General features: G+C 35.8%; 4 protein-coding genes across 6 annotated transcripts in view; 1 reads left to right on the plus strand and 3 right to left on the minus strand.

The window, feature by feature from the left end:
• Window positions 1-6: 6 nt before the first annotated feature.
• LOC110410089 (Aldolase-type TIM barrel family protein) lies at window positions 7-3,917 on the minus strand. Its single transcript, XM_021419679.2, has 10 exons — window positions 3,556-3,917; window positions 3,209-3,451; window positions 2,934-3,110; window positions 2,195-2,269; window positions 2,040-2,084; window positions 1,787-1,951; window positions 1,432-1,510; window positions 786-868; window positions 597-665; window positions 7-190 (listed from the first exon to the last, which is right to left on the minus strand). Exons 1-10 carry the CDS (start codon window positions 3,703-3,705, stop codon window positions 107-109), a joined length of 1,170 nt encoding a protein of 389 aa, XP_021275354.1. The 5' UTR covers window positions 3,706-3,917; the 3' UTR covers window positions 7-106.
• Window positions 3,918-4,537: 620 nt separating this feature from the next.
• LOC110410086 (ribulose-1,5 bisphosphate carboxylase/oxygenase large subunit N-methyltransferase, chloroplastic) lies at window positions 4,538-9,584 on the minus strand. Of its 3 annotated transcripts, none has more exons than XM_089782412.1 (13): window positions 9,365-9,584; window positions 8,999-9,162; window positions 8,798-8,900; window positions 8,608-8,665; window positions 8,119-8,172; window positions 7,499-7,570; window positions 7,339-7,411; window positions 6,263-6,435; window positions 5,892-5,994; window positions 5,689-5,820; window positions 5,419-5,541; window positions 5,287-5,337; window positions 4,538-4,964 (listed from the first exon to the last, which is right to left on the minus strand). In XM_089782412.1, the coding sequence occupies exons 6-13, from the start codon at window positions 7,549-7,551 to the stop codon at window positions 4,878-4,880; spliced, it is 795 nt and encodes a 264-aa protein (XP_089638538.1). In that variant the 5' UTR covers window positions 7,552-7,570; window positions 8,119-8,172; window positions 8,608-8,665; window positions 8,798-8,900; window positions 8,999-9,162; window positions 9,365-9,584; the 3' UTR covers window positions 4,538-4,877. The 3 variants fall into 3 exon arrangements, with proteins under 3 accessions (XP_089638538.1, XP_089638537.1, XP_021275346.2); XM_089782411.1 differs by having other exon boundaries at window positions 4,539-4,964; window positions 7,331-7,411; XM_021419671.2 differs by lacking the exons at window positions 5,287-5,337; window positions 9,365-9,584 and having other exon boundaries at window positions 4,542-4,964; window positions 7,331-7,411; window positions 8,798-8,881.
• Window positions 8,554-10,006, minus strand: LOC149527648 (uncharacterized). The gene is made up of 5 exons (XM_089785764.1): window positions 9,887-10,006; window positions 9,457-9,786; window positions 8,999-9,162; window positions 8,768-8,881; window positions 8,554-8,665 (listed from the first exon to the last, which is right to left on the minus strand). The coding sequence occupies exons 1-5, from the start codon at window positions 10,004-10,006 to the stop codon at window positions 8,554-8,556; spliced, it is 840 nt and encodes a 279-aa protein (XP_089641890.1).
• LOC110410090 (uncharacterized) overlaps window positions 9,824-12,963 on the plus strand; it is a 4,206-nt gene continuing 1,066 nt past the window's right edge. The window contains 5 exon segments of the mRNA XM_021419680.2: window positions 9,824-10,258; window positions 10,261-10,502; window positions 11,162-11,252; window positions 11,255-11,304; window positions 12,151-12,321. Of these exon segments, the coding sequence (XP_021275355.2) occupies window positions 10,138-10,258; window positions 10,261-10,502; window positions 11,162-11,252; window positions 11,255-11,304; window positions 12,151-12,321 (675 nt within the window). The 5' untranslated portion in view covers window positions 9,824-10,137.

Here is a 12,963-nt window from a genome sequence, read left to right on the forward strand (position 1 = left end):
AAAAAAGAAAGATAAAAAACAATCATAGGAGTGATGCACACGACCATGAAGGCACGTCGCACGCCCCAGAGTCGACTATACGCTTATCCAACTTTCTATTACGAAGTCACAAAGAAATGTCTTTACCAAAAAGCCCAGTTATTCCCTTTCCAGGGTCGCTTTGCTTCACTAGTGACTCCCCAACCAAAACCTGTAATACAACAATGTTTTCCATAAGTATCCAATACGCGTACATTCACATAGATGTTGAGACCAACTCAAAACTCCAAATTTCACCACATTTGCAAAACACAGTCACAAACTTTGCCTTTTCACATTCATTCACAAATCAGATTAGTACCTGCACGATCAAATATCTAACAGGGGGTTTGCTTCTCAGACGTTAATAACTACTGTCATCACTTGGTTACACTTAGATAGCAACCCCGAAATTACTTCCCACCCAATACCAAAACGAATCTTATATTTAAATAATTCATCACTGGTCTAACATGCAACGGAAATCGATATCGTCTTGTTATTCTAAGCTCATAGAAAGAAAAGCATTACTAGCATCAAACAAAGAATGCAATATGCTCACAACTTATGTAACTTACTGCTTTAACACCAGCTTCTTGTACATAAGCAACATCATCCGGAGTAAACAGCGCAGATTCTCCTACGACCTGATGTATGAAAGTTAACAATAAATTATTTAAGCAATTTATGGTATATATAAATTGGACAGAAATGCACTAACTTTATCTTCTAATGCACAGAAATGTATATGGAGAAGTCTCGCTTACTATTATATCTTTCTGACGGATCATTTGGCCACGCTCTCCTTCAAGAAGCTTCTTTGTGTTACTGATATCTACCTCAAATGTCTCTGAAGACAAGCATAGGTAGGGCAAGGTTATTGATGCCTAATACATTGTGATTACAGACTATAATGTAGGGCAAGGTGTCAAGTTCACAGTATGTTCTGGTCAGTACTCTTCGTGTGGAAAACAATATGATAATAAACTGTATTAGAATTTATTTTGGCCTTTGGGGTGGTTAGTGACCGCAAGAATCAAGAAACTTGCAACTCTCTCTTCACTACATCACACATTTTGACTGACTATTGGAGATACTATCTAATATATATTCTAAGGGAAAAAAATTTTTTGATATATAGTGGTGAAATAATTTAAATTTTAGATTATGAATTCATTTCCACAGAGCCAAGTGCTAGTAAGCCAGTTTTCACAATATAGTGAACACCTTAATTGGATACACCTGATCCAAAACAAGGCTCTTGTGAATAGGGGAGAATCAGTTAAAACACTGTACACATTCTCAGACAAGTCATAGAAGTTGACAACATCAAAGAAACAAATTTAAAATAAGAGGATCGGACAGTTCATGAGGCAACTCAATAAGCAACTGCTAAAACTTGAAAAACCTTACCAAGGTTACGATTATTGATACCAATAAGTTCAATCCCTTTGATACCAAGAACGCGATCCATTTCCCTCTCATCGTGCACCTAAAAGAAACCAAGGGAAGCAACAATAAAGCATATGAATATTGGAAAGAAATACACAAGAAAATTTAATAATTCTGAATGTTAGAAGCTATTTATTAAACCAAGGATTTGATGATATAACTCTTAAAAGTCTCAAATGTGCTTTGCCAATTGATCCAAAAAAAAAACTGCCTCAATAATTATGGAAGTAAAATAAATTTCATAAATCCAAAAAGCACCTCAACCAATTAAAAAGTACCAGATCAATAATAATAACAATGAAAGCTCTGGTCTAACCTCTACAAGCGCTGCCAAACCAAGCATCTTGCAGATTTTAACCATGTATCTGATGTCAAGATCAGGCAAAACAGCAGCAATTAAAAGTATTGCATCTGCTCCCTTAATTCGAGCATAATAGATCTGCCATGCATCTATCACAAATTCTTTGCAAAGCAAAGGGCACTGCATTCATTATGAGAGCAAAATTAACCCGTACACAAGAATAAAACAAGACAAGATTACAGATTAACAAACAACTAGTAACACAGACCTTTACTCCAGCACTCCTTATTGCCTCCAAATTTTTAAAGCTTCCCTAAATTAAAAAGGAGGGAAAAAAAAAGCAAGTCAGAGGAATAATATACCAACCAAGCGATTAAACACAAAATCTTCAAAAAACAAAAATGAAAAAATTACTGTGTTTACCTTAAAGTACTTTTCATCAGTCAAAACACTAAGGCATGCAGCTCCACCCTTCTCATATGCCCTAGCAATCTCAACCTATCATGGAAAACATCTATATGTGTTACAAATCACACAACAATAAAAGAATGTGATGATAAATAAATACGATACAGGACTAAGTTCACTCTTTCTTGAAGGTTTTACCCAGATAGAAGCTTAAGAATAGAACAAATCCTTATTTTTTAAGAGTATCTACACTCTTTCACATTCAAGACTGAAATGTGAAAAGCAAAATCATATTTAGTTGAAAATTAAGCAAATAACTAAAATGAAACATAGGCATTTTGTTATTCAAAAAAGATCATTTCAATTTTTCATTCTTAAACAATATAAGCCACTTTGGTATCAAAATACACTTTTTACTTTCTCCTTCCAAAGCAAAAGAGCAGACAATTAACAAAAGAAATAACCCAAATGAAGATAACTTTTCAAAGCTTATACTAGGATAATTTCCCTTTTGTCATTAGTACAAAATAATTGCTCCCTCCATCCAATAAACACTGTCTTGCATACCTTTAGTTCCCAAAATTAATCTCTCATTTAAAAAAAAAAAATCATCATTTCTTTTCCTTGTTACCCTGAAGTACTTAACTTAAAATTTGTTAAACTTGGTGCCAAGTCATAATCAGACACAATATTGTAGGGCAGAGGGAGTAAAAAGGAACCACAATTAAAATAAAAAAAAAAAAGCATCCCTTACTGGATCAAAATCCTCTCTGAGAATTCCTCTGCTAGGCGAAGCCTTCTTAACTTCAGCAATCAAACCAGGCAACCCAGTCCGTGAATGCGCCGCCTTAAGAGCTCCGACGAAGTCCCTAGTGGGTGCTGCATTCTCGACAAACTTCTTCAATGAAGCCAGAGGCTTCTTCTCTTTCATCTGCCAAACCCCGAAAATCATTAGCAACTTTCAGCCCACAAAAGAAGAAAAAGCGCGAAAGCAAATAAATGAAATTATGATAAAGTTTGTAAAATTACTTGGGAAACTTCCACGTCTTTGTGCCAAATGATTTCTTCAAGAATATTGCGAGGAGTGTTACCCTCGTTTTGCAAACGGAACTCGAAGGGACCCACGTAATGCAACGGTGGACCCGTAGGCGGTCTTCGCCTTATTCTTATGCCTTGACTCGCAGCGACTTCGTTTTGGAACATTCCAACTTCCCATTCCTTCACTTTCAACGCATCTTCCTCCTCTCCCCTTTTCGGGGATATGGTCTCCGACTACATAAAAACCAAATAAAAAAGATAAAACTAAAATACAAAATATAATGGCCATATTTAGATTCTTACTACTACTACTACTACTACTACTACTATGAACCAACCTGTTGGGCTCGAAGGCCAGGAAAATTGGAGCGGCGGAGAGGAAGGTTCATTGTGGAGCGGCGGATGAAGAAATTAGGACGGTGATTAAAGGAAGGAACTGATTGAAAGGAAATTCTAGGAGTCGCTTTCAGGGAAACCAATCCCTCCATTTTTGCAATTGAAAAACCACTAGGGGGATTCTGCAATTGACTGGGTTTGGCTGAGAATCATGACCTCATATATGCTGAGAAGGAGATGACAAAGGAAACAAGGCGAGAGAGTGAAGAGATGCAATAGGGTAATGAAAGGGCTTCTTTTCGGAAGCGGACTGCTGGGAAGCGGCAATGATACAGCGGCCTTTAAAGTGGATTTTCATCTCTATTTTTTTATTTTAATTTTTTTCTCTTTTTAAAAATTTGGGAATGGAACTGACTAATTGGCATGAAGATAATGATAACTTCTCCAAGATTTATTTCTTTTTTTTTTTGGTAAAATTTTATTTATTTCCTATTTTGATCTATGAGTGTTATTCTATACCTTGTACGTATAATTTATTACTTTTTTGTTGGTAAATTTTTTTTTCTTTCCTATTTGGGTGTATTATAAATATTATTAGGTTTATATACGAAAATAATGACTCTTGCCAGGTTGGCATTAGCCATGAGGTGAAAAGCTACTAATCTTAGGAAAACCGTGTGTTGGTTAACAATCTTAACCCAAGTTTTGGTTCGTTTAATATGCATTTGGTTATAACAAAATGTTACGTATTAGTTTTTTTTAATTGAAAATAAAGTTTCGAAATGTATTTTTTAAAATAAAAATTATATATTAATTAATAAATCAAATATCAAATACATATTACGTGTTAACTTGTTCTAATTTGCTCCTAATAATGATCTCAGGCTATACAATGTGAGAGAGATTTTTTTTTTTCTTGTTTCGTAAATTTCAATCATTTGTCCACACATTTCCAACATTACCACTCCTATGATATAACACAAGTAAAAAACAAAGGTGATCAAACCTGTCGGGTTGAGGACCCAGCTTTAATGCACCACTGGGCACGCGTGGTGGAGTTCATAAATCATACATTTGGTTCAATCAATGCCTGTATATGCAAGCAACATTGCAAGCAACATTTGCAGATAAAGTAACTTAAAAAGAGTTGCTTCTTTGTAGGGATTCATGTCTGAACATTACATTGTTACATTGAACGTGACAGAATTTCTGTGAGTTGCCTAGCCTCACTTGAATTCCTTAGGTTTGAGTTTACAGCAGAACTCCACCAGACATAAACTGTGTTCATCTCCAAAACCAAGAACAGGCCGCATGAAGGAAACCTTTATTTAAAAATGTTTTGCAATCCATCGAAGATCCTTAAAGCTCTCAGTTCACCACTCCTCATATCCCTCAATCTCCTCCTCAGTATCTGGAACCGTTCACATAAGCAGAATGAAGCAGAAGCATCAGGTCAGGAAGCAAGATATAAATTATTTAGCAGCAGCATATGCTCCTAACTTCATGGTCTAAATTCCTTATTTTCATGAAACAAGATGCCCAGTACCTAGAACATGCAACATCTAATATTTTGCACGGATGAATCCTTGGCATACTCAAGACCTTAATTCAGTGAAAATAAGTGGTGGGATTTGATAGACAGAATATGAAGTACTTCAATTCTTAAGCAACCAAAAAATGAGTACTTCACTCAATAACAAGGGAAAAACACCGTGCCTAAGCAGATTACTAACCCAAGACTCAGCATCCAATCGAGGGAGCTCAAACAACAGATTATAAGTGATCTGTTATGAAACAAGTATCAACAGAGATGTGCTAAACAACTTAAAATGAAATTTGAAAAATCGAAGGAGGTTTAGTCTTACATATTGAGCACGAAAAAGTATTCTCTGCTCACTTGTACATAAATCTACCGCTAGCTGTTTCAGAAACACTCTTCGGTTTAGTTGCTTTGGAGATGTCACATCCAAATCCATGGAGCCACTTGCCTATAAAAAAAATTACCAAAAATTACACACTGACTATGAGCTATTTAAGATGAGCCCTATCTATATCAAATCAACCATTTTTCATTTTTATGGTAATTTCAATCTAAGTAAAGTTTTCCAAGTTCTGAAAAAAGATGTTTCCCTCACCTGCAAGAATTTGGAGTATTTTGATATGCTTGACTCGCAACTGTCTAGAATAAATTGCAGTGCTTTTTCTTCAATTTCAGGGTATCTTAAGTCCTTCTTGGTAGTAGATATATTTGATGCTGCAGCAGCCATCTGGAGAAGCAACCATTAGGAATTCAATAATGAAAATTTATTCGCTGATTTAGAGGATAGAGTTCTCAAACCTCTTCAAACTGCCGGCTCATGCTTGGAGGGCTGACTGCCAGGTAAGCATATGCCATTAACTCAAATGGCCAACCAGTGATTTGTATAGGATAACACTGAGAACTGCCAGAAAGGTTCACAGATTTGAAATAAGAAATTAAAATGTACAAAAACTAAATATAGATAACAGGGGAAGCATAAATCATAAATAATGTCTGAGAACTAAGCTTCTTCAGAAGACAAAAAGATACAATCATTACCACAGATATTTAACCATTTAGATAAGAAATGGAATAAATTTAACTCCCTAATAAATCAACCACAAAAATCTAGGACTACTAAAACAAGATTAAATTAAAAAAATGAGTAAAAAAACATTTATCCAGCTTACGCAGACAATCCATGCTTCCTTAAAGCTTCCAACTTCTCCTTATAACATTTGTCAGGTTTTTTAAGCGACAGAGGTAGCTCTACTGAATCACTAGGATTTGTGCCCTCTTTTGGAACAAATCCATAAGATAACAACAGTTCTCCATTAGATTTTTTGCCATATGATATGAAAACCTGCATAAAATTATGGAAGCCATCTATAAGACATTTCAAACTTTGCCAACTAACATGATATTAGTGGTCCAAACTCCAACCTTTGAAGTTGTTCAGGCTTACAACAGATTAGCATGTCTATGAACATTAAAAAACTGATTGATAATATGTTACTCTAGAGGGTCAATCCTAGCTTCAAAATGAATCAAGCAAATACGGTGTTCAACTGTGAGAACAAAATTTATAAGTATCTTAATATACAGGAATGTAGGTAACGATACATATATAGTGTGCATGTGTGCGGGCACTCATGCATGTGTGCAAAGAAGTAGCTGCATGCTCTCATGCATATATGTAGTAAGAAAAAGAACACAATGTTTCTACCTCCCATTAAAAAAATTAATTGCATTCCCTTGAACAGATCTCATGAAGCTTCCAAATCTGAAATACTTTAGCAACCGGCTTTTTTGGAAGATGAAGTAATCTTTGAGACAAAATCATTAATGACAACCATATAATAATATAAGTTATATATATTATGTACATTTCTTGGAAGAAGTAGTAATCGTTTAAAGAAAATCATTAATGACGACCAAATAAATCAGAAATATTTTAGCAACCTGCTTTTTTGGAAGAAATAGTAATCTTTTAAACAACAACATTAATGACAACAAATAATGATATAAGTTATTTATAAGATGTACATTTCTTGGAAGAAGTAGTAATCTTTTAAAGAAGATCATTAATGACGACCAAATAATAATTTGAGTTCTATGTATGATGTACATTGCTCTCCCTTCACATACATAGTTATATAAGAAAGTAAACAAAAACTCTTTTAGCAACAACTTTATTATTGCCCTAATCTTCTGTGAACCCTATGATCAAATAATATATATGTCAAAATCTCGTTTACCTGCTCACCTGGCTGATAAGCCCGATCTGTTGTAAAGACCACCCCCTGTGATGATTTGTCATAATCCAAAAATGTTTCCACCTTAACCAGAGAAAAACAAGTGAAGGTAGTAATTAGATTAATTATATATCTTGCATGCATCCTTAATAAAGAAAGACTTCTCTGTACCTCACAGCTATGGTTGAGCATATCTGCCCAAGGAACCAAGGCAACCTTTTCATCCATTGAAGGTAGCCTCACCTGTTTTTAACAGCAAAATGAAAGATTTAACTTTTCCATTCTTATAAATCAACTATCCTCTATTGCACTTTGTGTTAAACCTCTAAATTAAGCCCCAATTACAGAACATTTACAATGCAAAATTGTATGTAATAAAGTCACAAAGTTAGTGGTATCAAAGGAGAGTTGAGAAGTACAGCATCATTTACCTCTTTTGTTAAATTTTAAAGCAGAGATATATAATTTCAAATACTTTATTCTATAAAAAAATTCTAAGCCGTTTAGCACTGCTACTGGCATACGTAAACATTTTCCAGGTGAACTGGTCAAGGATTTAGCAGTTGAGAATTTTAAGAAGAACACAAAAACATAAATTAAGAACTTGCTCACTTTGATAACTGACTTAATTTCTAGACAGAATTATGGGATCAATTTGTACTGCACAACAAATTATTTAATTTTTCAGAAAATGGAAAAGAACTTGTCCAAAAACCCAACTATGATTTGAATTGTTTAAGACAGTTGAGGTTAGCATCCATTATAACATTTCTAAGTTTAAGCTTACTTACCAATCGTGAGAAAAGAATGCCAAAGGACCATCTGAATGTCTCCATATTGAATACCTGGAAATCATTTATAATAGCAAGTAAAGAAAAGAAGGCACTTTCATGATCTAACAGCCACAGGATGTAAGCACAATCTCGGAAATTCAGATGAAATGCATTGGGGTAGAATGCCAACACCTTCCCTGTTGAATCTAAAATCAAAATCTAAGGAATGCAGGATATTTGCAAGAAAGGTTGGCAGTACAACATACAAATTAATTTCCGTTACTGAAAACATATATTTCCATTGGTAATTTAGCTCGAGGAGAAAAGTTTGGATAACAGAAAAGTGATATTTCCTTACTCATTGAACTTAAAAGAAAAGCTATCATTTGCCAAGAAGCTATATGTAAAGATGTTCCATGTGCCTTATTAGAGAAACTTCATAGAATGGTAGCATCAGATGAATGCTTCAAGTAGCAGAAATGTAGGTGTGCACCATAGAACAAGTACCTCTTCAGGGAATAAATCAGGATACTTGGAAAATATCCTGAGTCTTAAATCATTGTATCTACATGAGACATTAAAAAATATGATCAGAAGCAAATTAGAGCATTGTATACTAAGGGATAAGTCAGCAGCAATATGAGAATATAAACCAATAACCAAATACGAAACAAGAGCAACCAGTAGAGAGCCATACGTTCCAATGACATTAGTAACTCTTTCAATCGCCCGCTGCCTAATCTGCGAAGCTTCTAGATACCTGTCTAGTTCTGCATGTGTCCTGAAACAATACGGAGAGACTGTAGAGGGAAAAACTGAGAGTAGACCCTTTCTGTAGCAAGGTAAAACTCTTGAGAGCTCAACCATGTGAACAAGTACAGAAGAAAAAACAACTCACCAGTACAAGAGTGAATAAGGCTGTCGGGGTAGGGCGGATATGTAATTGCTCCATCTTGAAGATTTATTGGAACTTGCTTCACTAATAAGATAGGTTGCTAAAAGTGGCCAATCTGGAACAGAGTACTGTTTTAATACTTGACCAGCCTCTGGGGAACTCCACACCTGTGCATACAAAAATCACAGCAGCGCAGCCCTTATTAACTAAAATTAAAGACAGAATTATAATGTTCAAACCAATTAAAGTCTTTAATAATGGACATGTTTCAAAGCATATATCTGATTGCATATTTAACTCAAAACTACCAAACTCAGATATAATAACATTGAAAACTGATCACGGAAAAAGGAATTGCTAAGAACTTACTGAATCTGCAGTGATAAAAAGCGAGGGAGGCACAAAGAGAAGCTTCTCTCCCTTCCTGATATTCTTCAAAGCAACCAATCCTCTCTCCCTACTTCCACTTTGTCTATAGCCATCTTCTGCGGAGGCAAGCCTGAATACGACAACCACGTTTGAAGATCCTCAGCGTTCTCCAAGGAATCAATATCGCAGCCCCAAGGGACTTCCTGGGTCGCATTCGACGACGTCGTCTTGGTTTCGCTTGTGGAAACTGAGCATTGAACTACTGAGCGTTCTTTCTTCAAACTAAGTGAAGGGAAGGTGTGACTATGAGAGTGACGTAGCTTGTGGTGGAGTTGTGGAGAGAACGTTGGGAGGATGGCAGCTTGGAAGATTCTAGAAGCTTCAGCCATGGGTGGTGGGAACTCAGAAGGGGTTAGCCTTATCTGATAAGAAGGAAGATGAAGCAAGGAAGAGAATCCCAAGCGAGAGGCTTTGATTGGGCTTTGCTCGTTTTGACAGTATCAATTTTCGCGCGGTTGTCACTCTTTGGAAACGACAACGTTCGCTCGTTCTAGCTAACACTGTATAGGGTAGAGCGCAACGTTTTTGATCCACTTGTCTTTTTCTAAGCCGCACTAGCTGGTAGCAGGCAAAAGTTCGCATCTTGCTGGTGCATTATTCCTTGGGATTTGGAAATATCTAAGCTCGCTTTGTTAAGGCTTGTAAGAAAGAACGAATCCTCCTTCAGTTTTATGTAAAATCCTCAAAAACAGAAAAAAAAAAATTTTTGCACAATGTTGGCAAGCACCAACCTCATCTGTTGCAACTTCTCTCACTTACCTCAAAACTCAACAAAGTTCAACGCTTCAATCCAAGCTACAAACCTTAGCCAACAAAGTCTCCTGCTTCCCAAAGAACCTCAGTATTCCTCAAACCCCACAGTTGGCAGGCCCTAACTTTCCCATTTCACAGAAAGGGTGTTCTTCAAATATGTCAAAGTACCTCAAACACCCAGAATTCAGAGGAAGAAACAGTCGGGATAAAGGGTCTTCAGTTGATAATGGTAAGAAAGAAGGGATTGGGCAACCTCGATTTTGCTTTGGTGTTGTATGGTGCTCTTATGTACTATGTTTTCAATCTCACACCTGACCAGACCCAGGTATTTTCTAATCCAACTTTGCTTTGGTTTTTTTATTTTCTTTTCTGCAATGCCTTGTTGGTTCTTTTTTTTTTGTGTTAGTTTGATTTGAAATTAAGATGGAATTTGCTTTGTAGCTTTTATTGCCCATGATAGCTTGCGTTTTCCTGGGTGCTTTAGTATTCTGATTTATGTATCGCTTTTCTTCCTGCTGTGATTATTTTTTCTAAATGTTTTCTTAACTGAATATTGGAGCTAAAGTTTGGTTTATTCTGTAATATCGCAAGAGAGTTTACAGGCACTACCGGTATTAATTTCCTATTAGGCCAATCTCTATTTCTCTATGCTGGAGTTTGTTCAATATGATTTTCTACTCTTCTTTGTGTTACACACATATGCACACGAAAATAAATGACAATTATTATTAACACTCTTTCAATGCCAAGTTTCTTTAAAGTACACATTGCTCTTCAGATAGTTTCTTTACAGCACTAACAACCTCCACACATGTATTTCATGAGGTTACTATATATTAAAGGAAGAAGGAATGGAACATGATGATATATATCGTTCATATTCTCCCAATTATGCTGAATGCAATGAGTTTACAGAATTAGAAATTCTTAAAGTAATCAATTTATCATCTGATTAATACTTACATGGATTATAACTCTTTGCAGTCAAGAGACATATATTTTTTAAAAAAGCTCCTGAATTTGAAGGGAGATGATGGCTTTAGGATGAATGAGGTTCTTGTCTCCCTATGGTATATTATGGTGTGTGGCTTTGTGTGTACAGCATGCTACTGCTTCCAACAGGAGAAGGTATCTTCCACTTCTCTTACTGAGTTCTTTATATACTATTCTGAACCTCTGATCTTCGCTATGTACCCCTTCCCCACCCCAACCTCCACCCCTCTCTCTCTCTCCATATGAAAGGCAATTATTATTGAAATGGATGATAATCAATTTTACCTTCTTGCAAGCACCTGAGCATTTGGCTTATTAGTTGATGCATGATCTTCCTGCTTAAGAAGCAGGGTTTGAATCCCCTCTGCAGTTTCAAAATAAAAATAAGAAAATTTACCTTCTTGCAACAGTAGTGAGGAAATTGGTAGGAAGATGACGATTTAGTTTTGTTGGGTATGTCATCTCTGCAGCAATGATCAGGACTCAGGACAAAGGGAAATTGCAAGCTGCTGTAGAAACCCTCTAATGATTAGTACTAGAATTTCAACAAGACCAACTTACTGGGTTCTTGTAGCTTTGACTCAAGAAACTATAAGTAAGCCAATGCTTCTAGGAATCTTTGAATTTTTAAATATTTTGATTGTGATTAATAGAAATCTGATAAGACTAGAAGTCTATCTGTAATGGATGATTGCATGACCTGTAGCATCTATGACATTCATATATAGGTGCTTGAATGAGGGGAAATGTTCAGTTGCCACAGGAACTTCTAAAGTTCTCTTAAGTAGAGAGCCCTAATGCACAAGGCTCCCACATTGCAGGGTCTTCAAATGTCGGATGTACATGGCCTCGCCCTTTTTTTCCCCGAAGAGGCTTACTGAGACTTGAATCCATGAGCAATCTTATGGTTTTTCAAACTCAACTCTTTAGTTGGAGTTAATTAATTCAATCTTTCTAATTTAAGTTATTATTATATCTGCAGCTCAAGAAACAGCATTCCTGCCTGGCCATTTCTAGTACTTTCATGCTTTGGTGGTGCATATGCTCTTTTACCCTATTTTGTTCTATGGAGCCCACCACCACCACCTGTTGAAGAAAATGAGCTCAAAAAATGGCCTTTGAATTTTCTAGAATCAAAATTAACTGCTGGGGTAAGTATTTCTATTTCTCCTTCTGCACAACCTTCTCTTTTGTTCAAACTTCTTTAAACTTCTGAATACTGACAAGAGGATAATGTTATTTATAAGACTGGCATGACCACATCAATTTTGATTTCAAACTGGAACTGTAATATATAACCAAGTGGCTCATTTCTTTAAAATCTTCCAGTGAATCCTAATATCTTGTAGGCATGTGTGAAGCCTTTTATTCTCTAATCAGTGTTTATTTCCAGACTTAAACTTTATGTACTGCAGCAGCCATATAGAGGATTTTCAGTAATATTTCAAAAATATCTGTGTAATTGATATGCCTTAGTATCTTATTAGTTCCTTGGATGGAAGCATAGCTGGACATTATTCAGTCTGTATCAAGTTCAGTAAAAATCCAACTGGCAAAAGGTTTAACCTAGTAGTCTGTTTCTGCTAATTGTACCATCACCATCAAGCTGATTAATCAGTTATCAATTGATGACTGCTTTTGGGAAGAGTCAATATCATTTTTGGGTTAAAAGCAGAGCACCCTAAGGAACCCACAGGCCCCAAGCTTTGGGGTTTTTTTTTTTGTCCCTCCACCTTTACTTTTTTTCATAAAACAGAATACTAATCCACTAGCCAAATTCATTCTAGTGGTAT

This window comes from Theobroma umbraticum, unplaced genomic scaffold, assembly GCF_002168275.2.
Source record: "Theobroma umbraticum cultivar Fairchild unplaced genomic scaffold, ASM216827v3 scaffold_44.0, whole genome shotgun sequence".
Taxonomy (NCBI): Eukaryota; Viridiplantae; Streptophyta; class Magnoliopsida; order Malvales; family Malvaceae; genus Theobroma; species Theobroma umbraticum.

Coding starts and splice junctions, on each gene's coding strand:
- LOC110410089 (XM_021419679.2), bottom strand. CDS start 3,705: ATGGAGGGATTGGTTTCCCTGAAAGCGACTCCTAGAATTTCCTTTCAA. Junction 3,111..3,208: donor AAGACGTGGAAGTTTCCCAA/GTAATTTTACAA, acceptor GGGGTTTGGCAG/ATGAAAGAGAAGAAGCCTCT. Junction 1,952..2,039: donor TAAGGAGTGCTGGAGTAAAG/GTCTGTGTTACT, acceptor TAATGAATGCAG/TGCCCTTTGCTTTGCAAAGA.
- LOC149527648 (XM_089785764.1), bottom strand. CDS start 10,006: ATGCGAACTTTTGCCTGCTACCAGCTAGTGCGGCTTAGAAAAAGACAA. Junction 9,163..9,456: donor TGGCTATAGACAAAGTGGAA/GTAGGGAGAGAG, acceptor TTGTATGCACAG/GTGTGGAGTTCCCCAGAGGC. Junction 8,882..8,998: donor CCTTATTCACTCTTGTACTG/GTGAGTTGTTTT, acceptor GTATTGTTTCAG/GACACATGCAGAACTAGACA.
- LOC110410086 (XM_089782411.1), bottom strand. CDS start 8,163: ATGGAGACATTCAGATGGTCCTTTGGCATTCTTTTCTCACGATTG. Junction 7,412..7,498: donor TGCTCAACCATAGCTGTGAG/GTACAGAGAAGT, acceptor TCTCTGGTTAAG/GTGGAAACATTTTTGGATTA. Junction 4,965..5,286: donor GATTGGATGCTGAGTCTTGG/GTTAGTAATCTG, acceptor GAACGGTTCCAG/ATACTGAGGAGGAGATTGAG.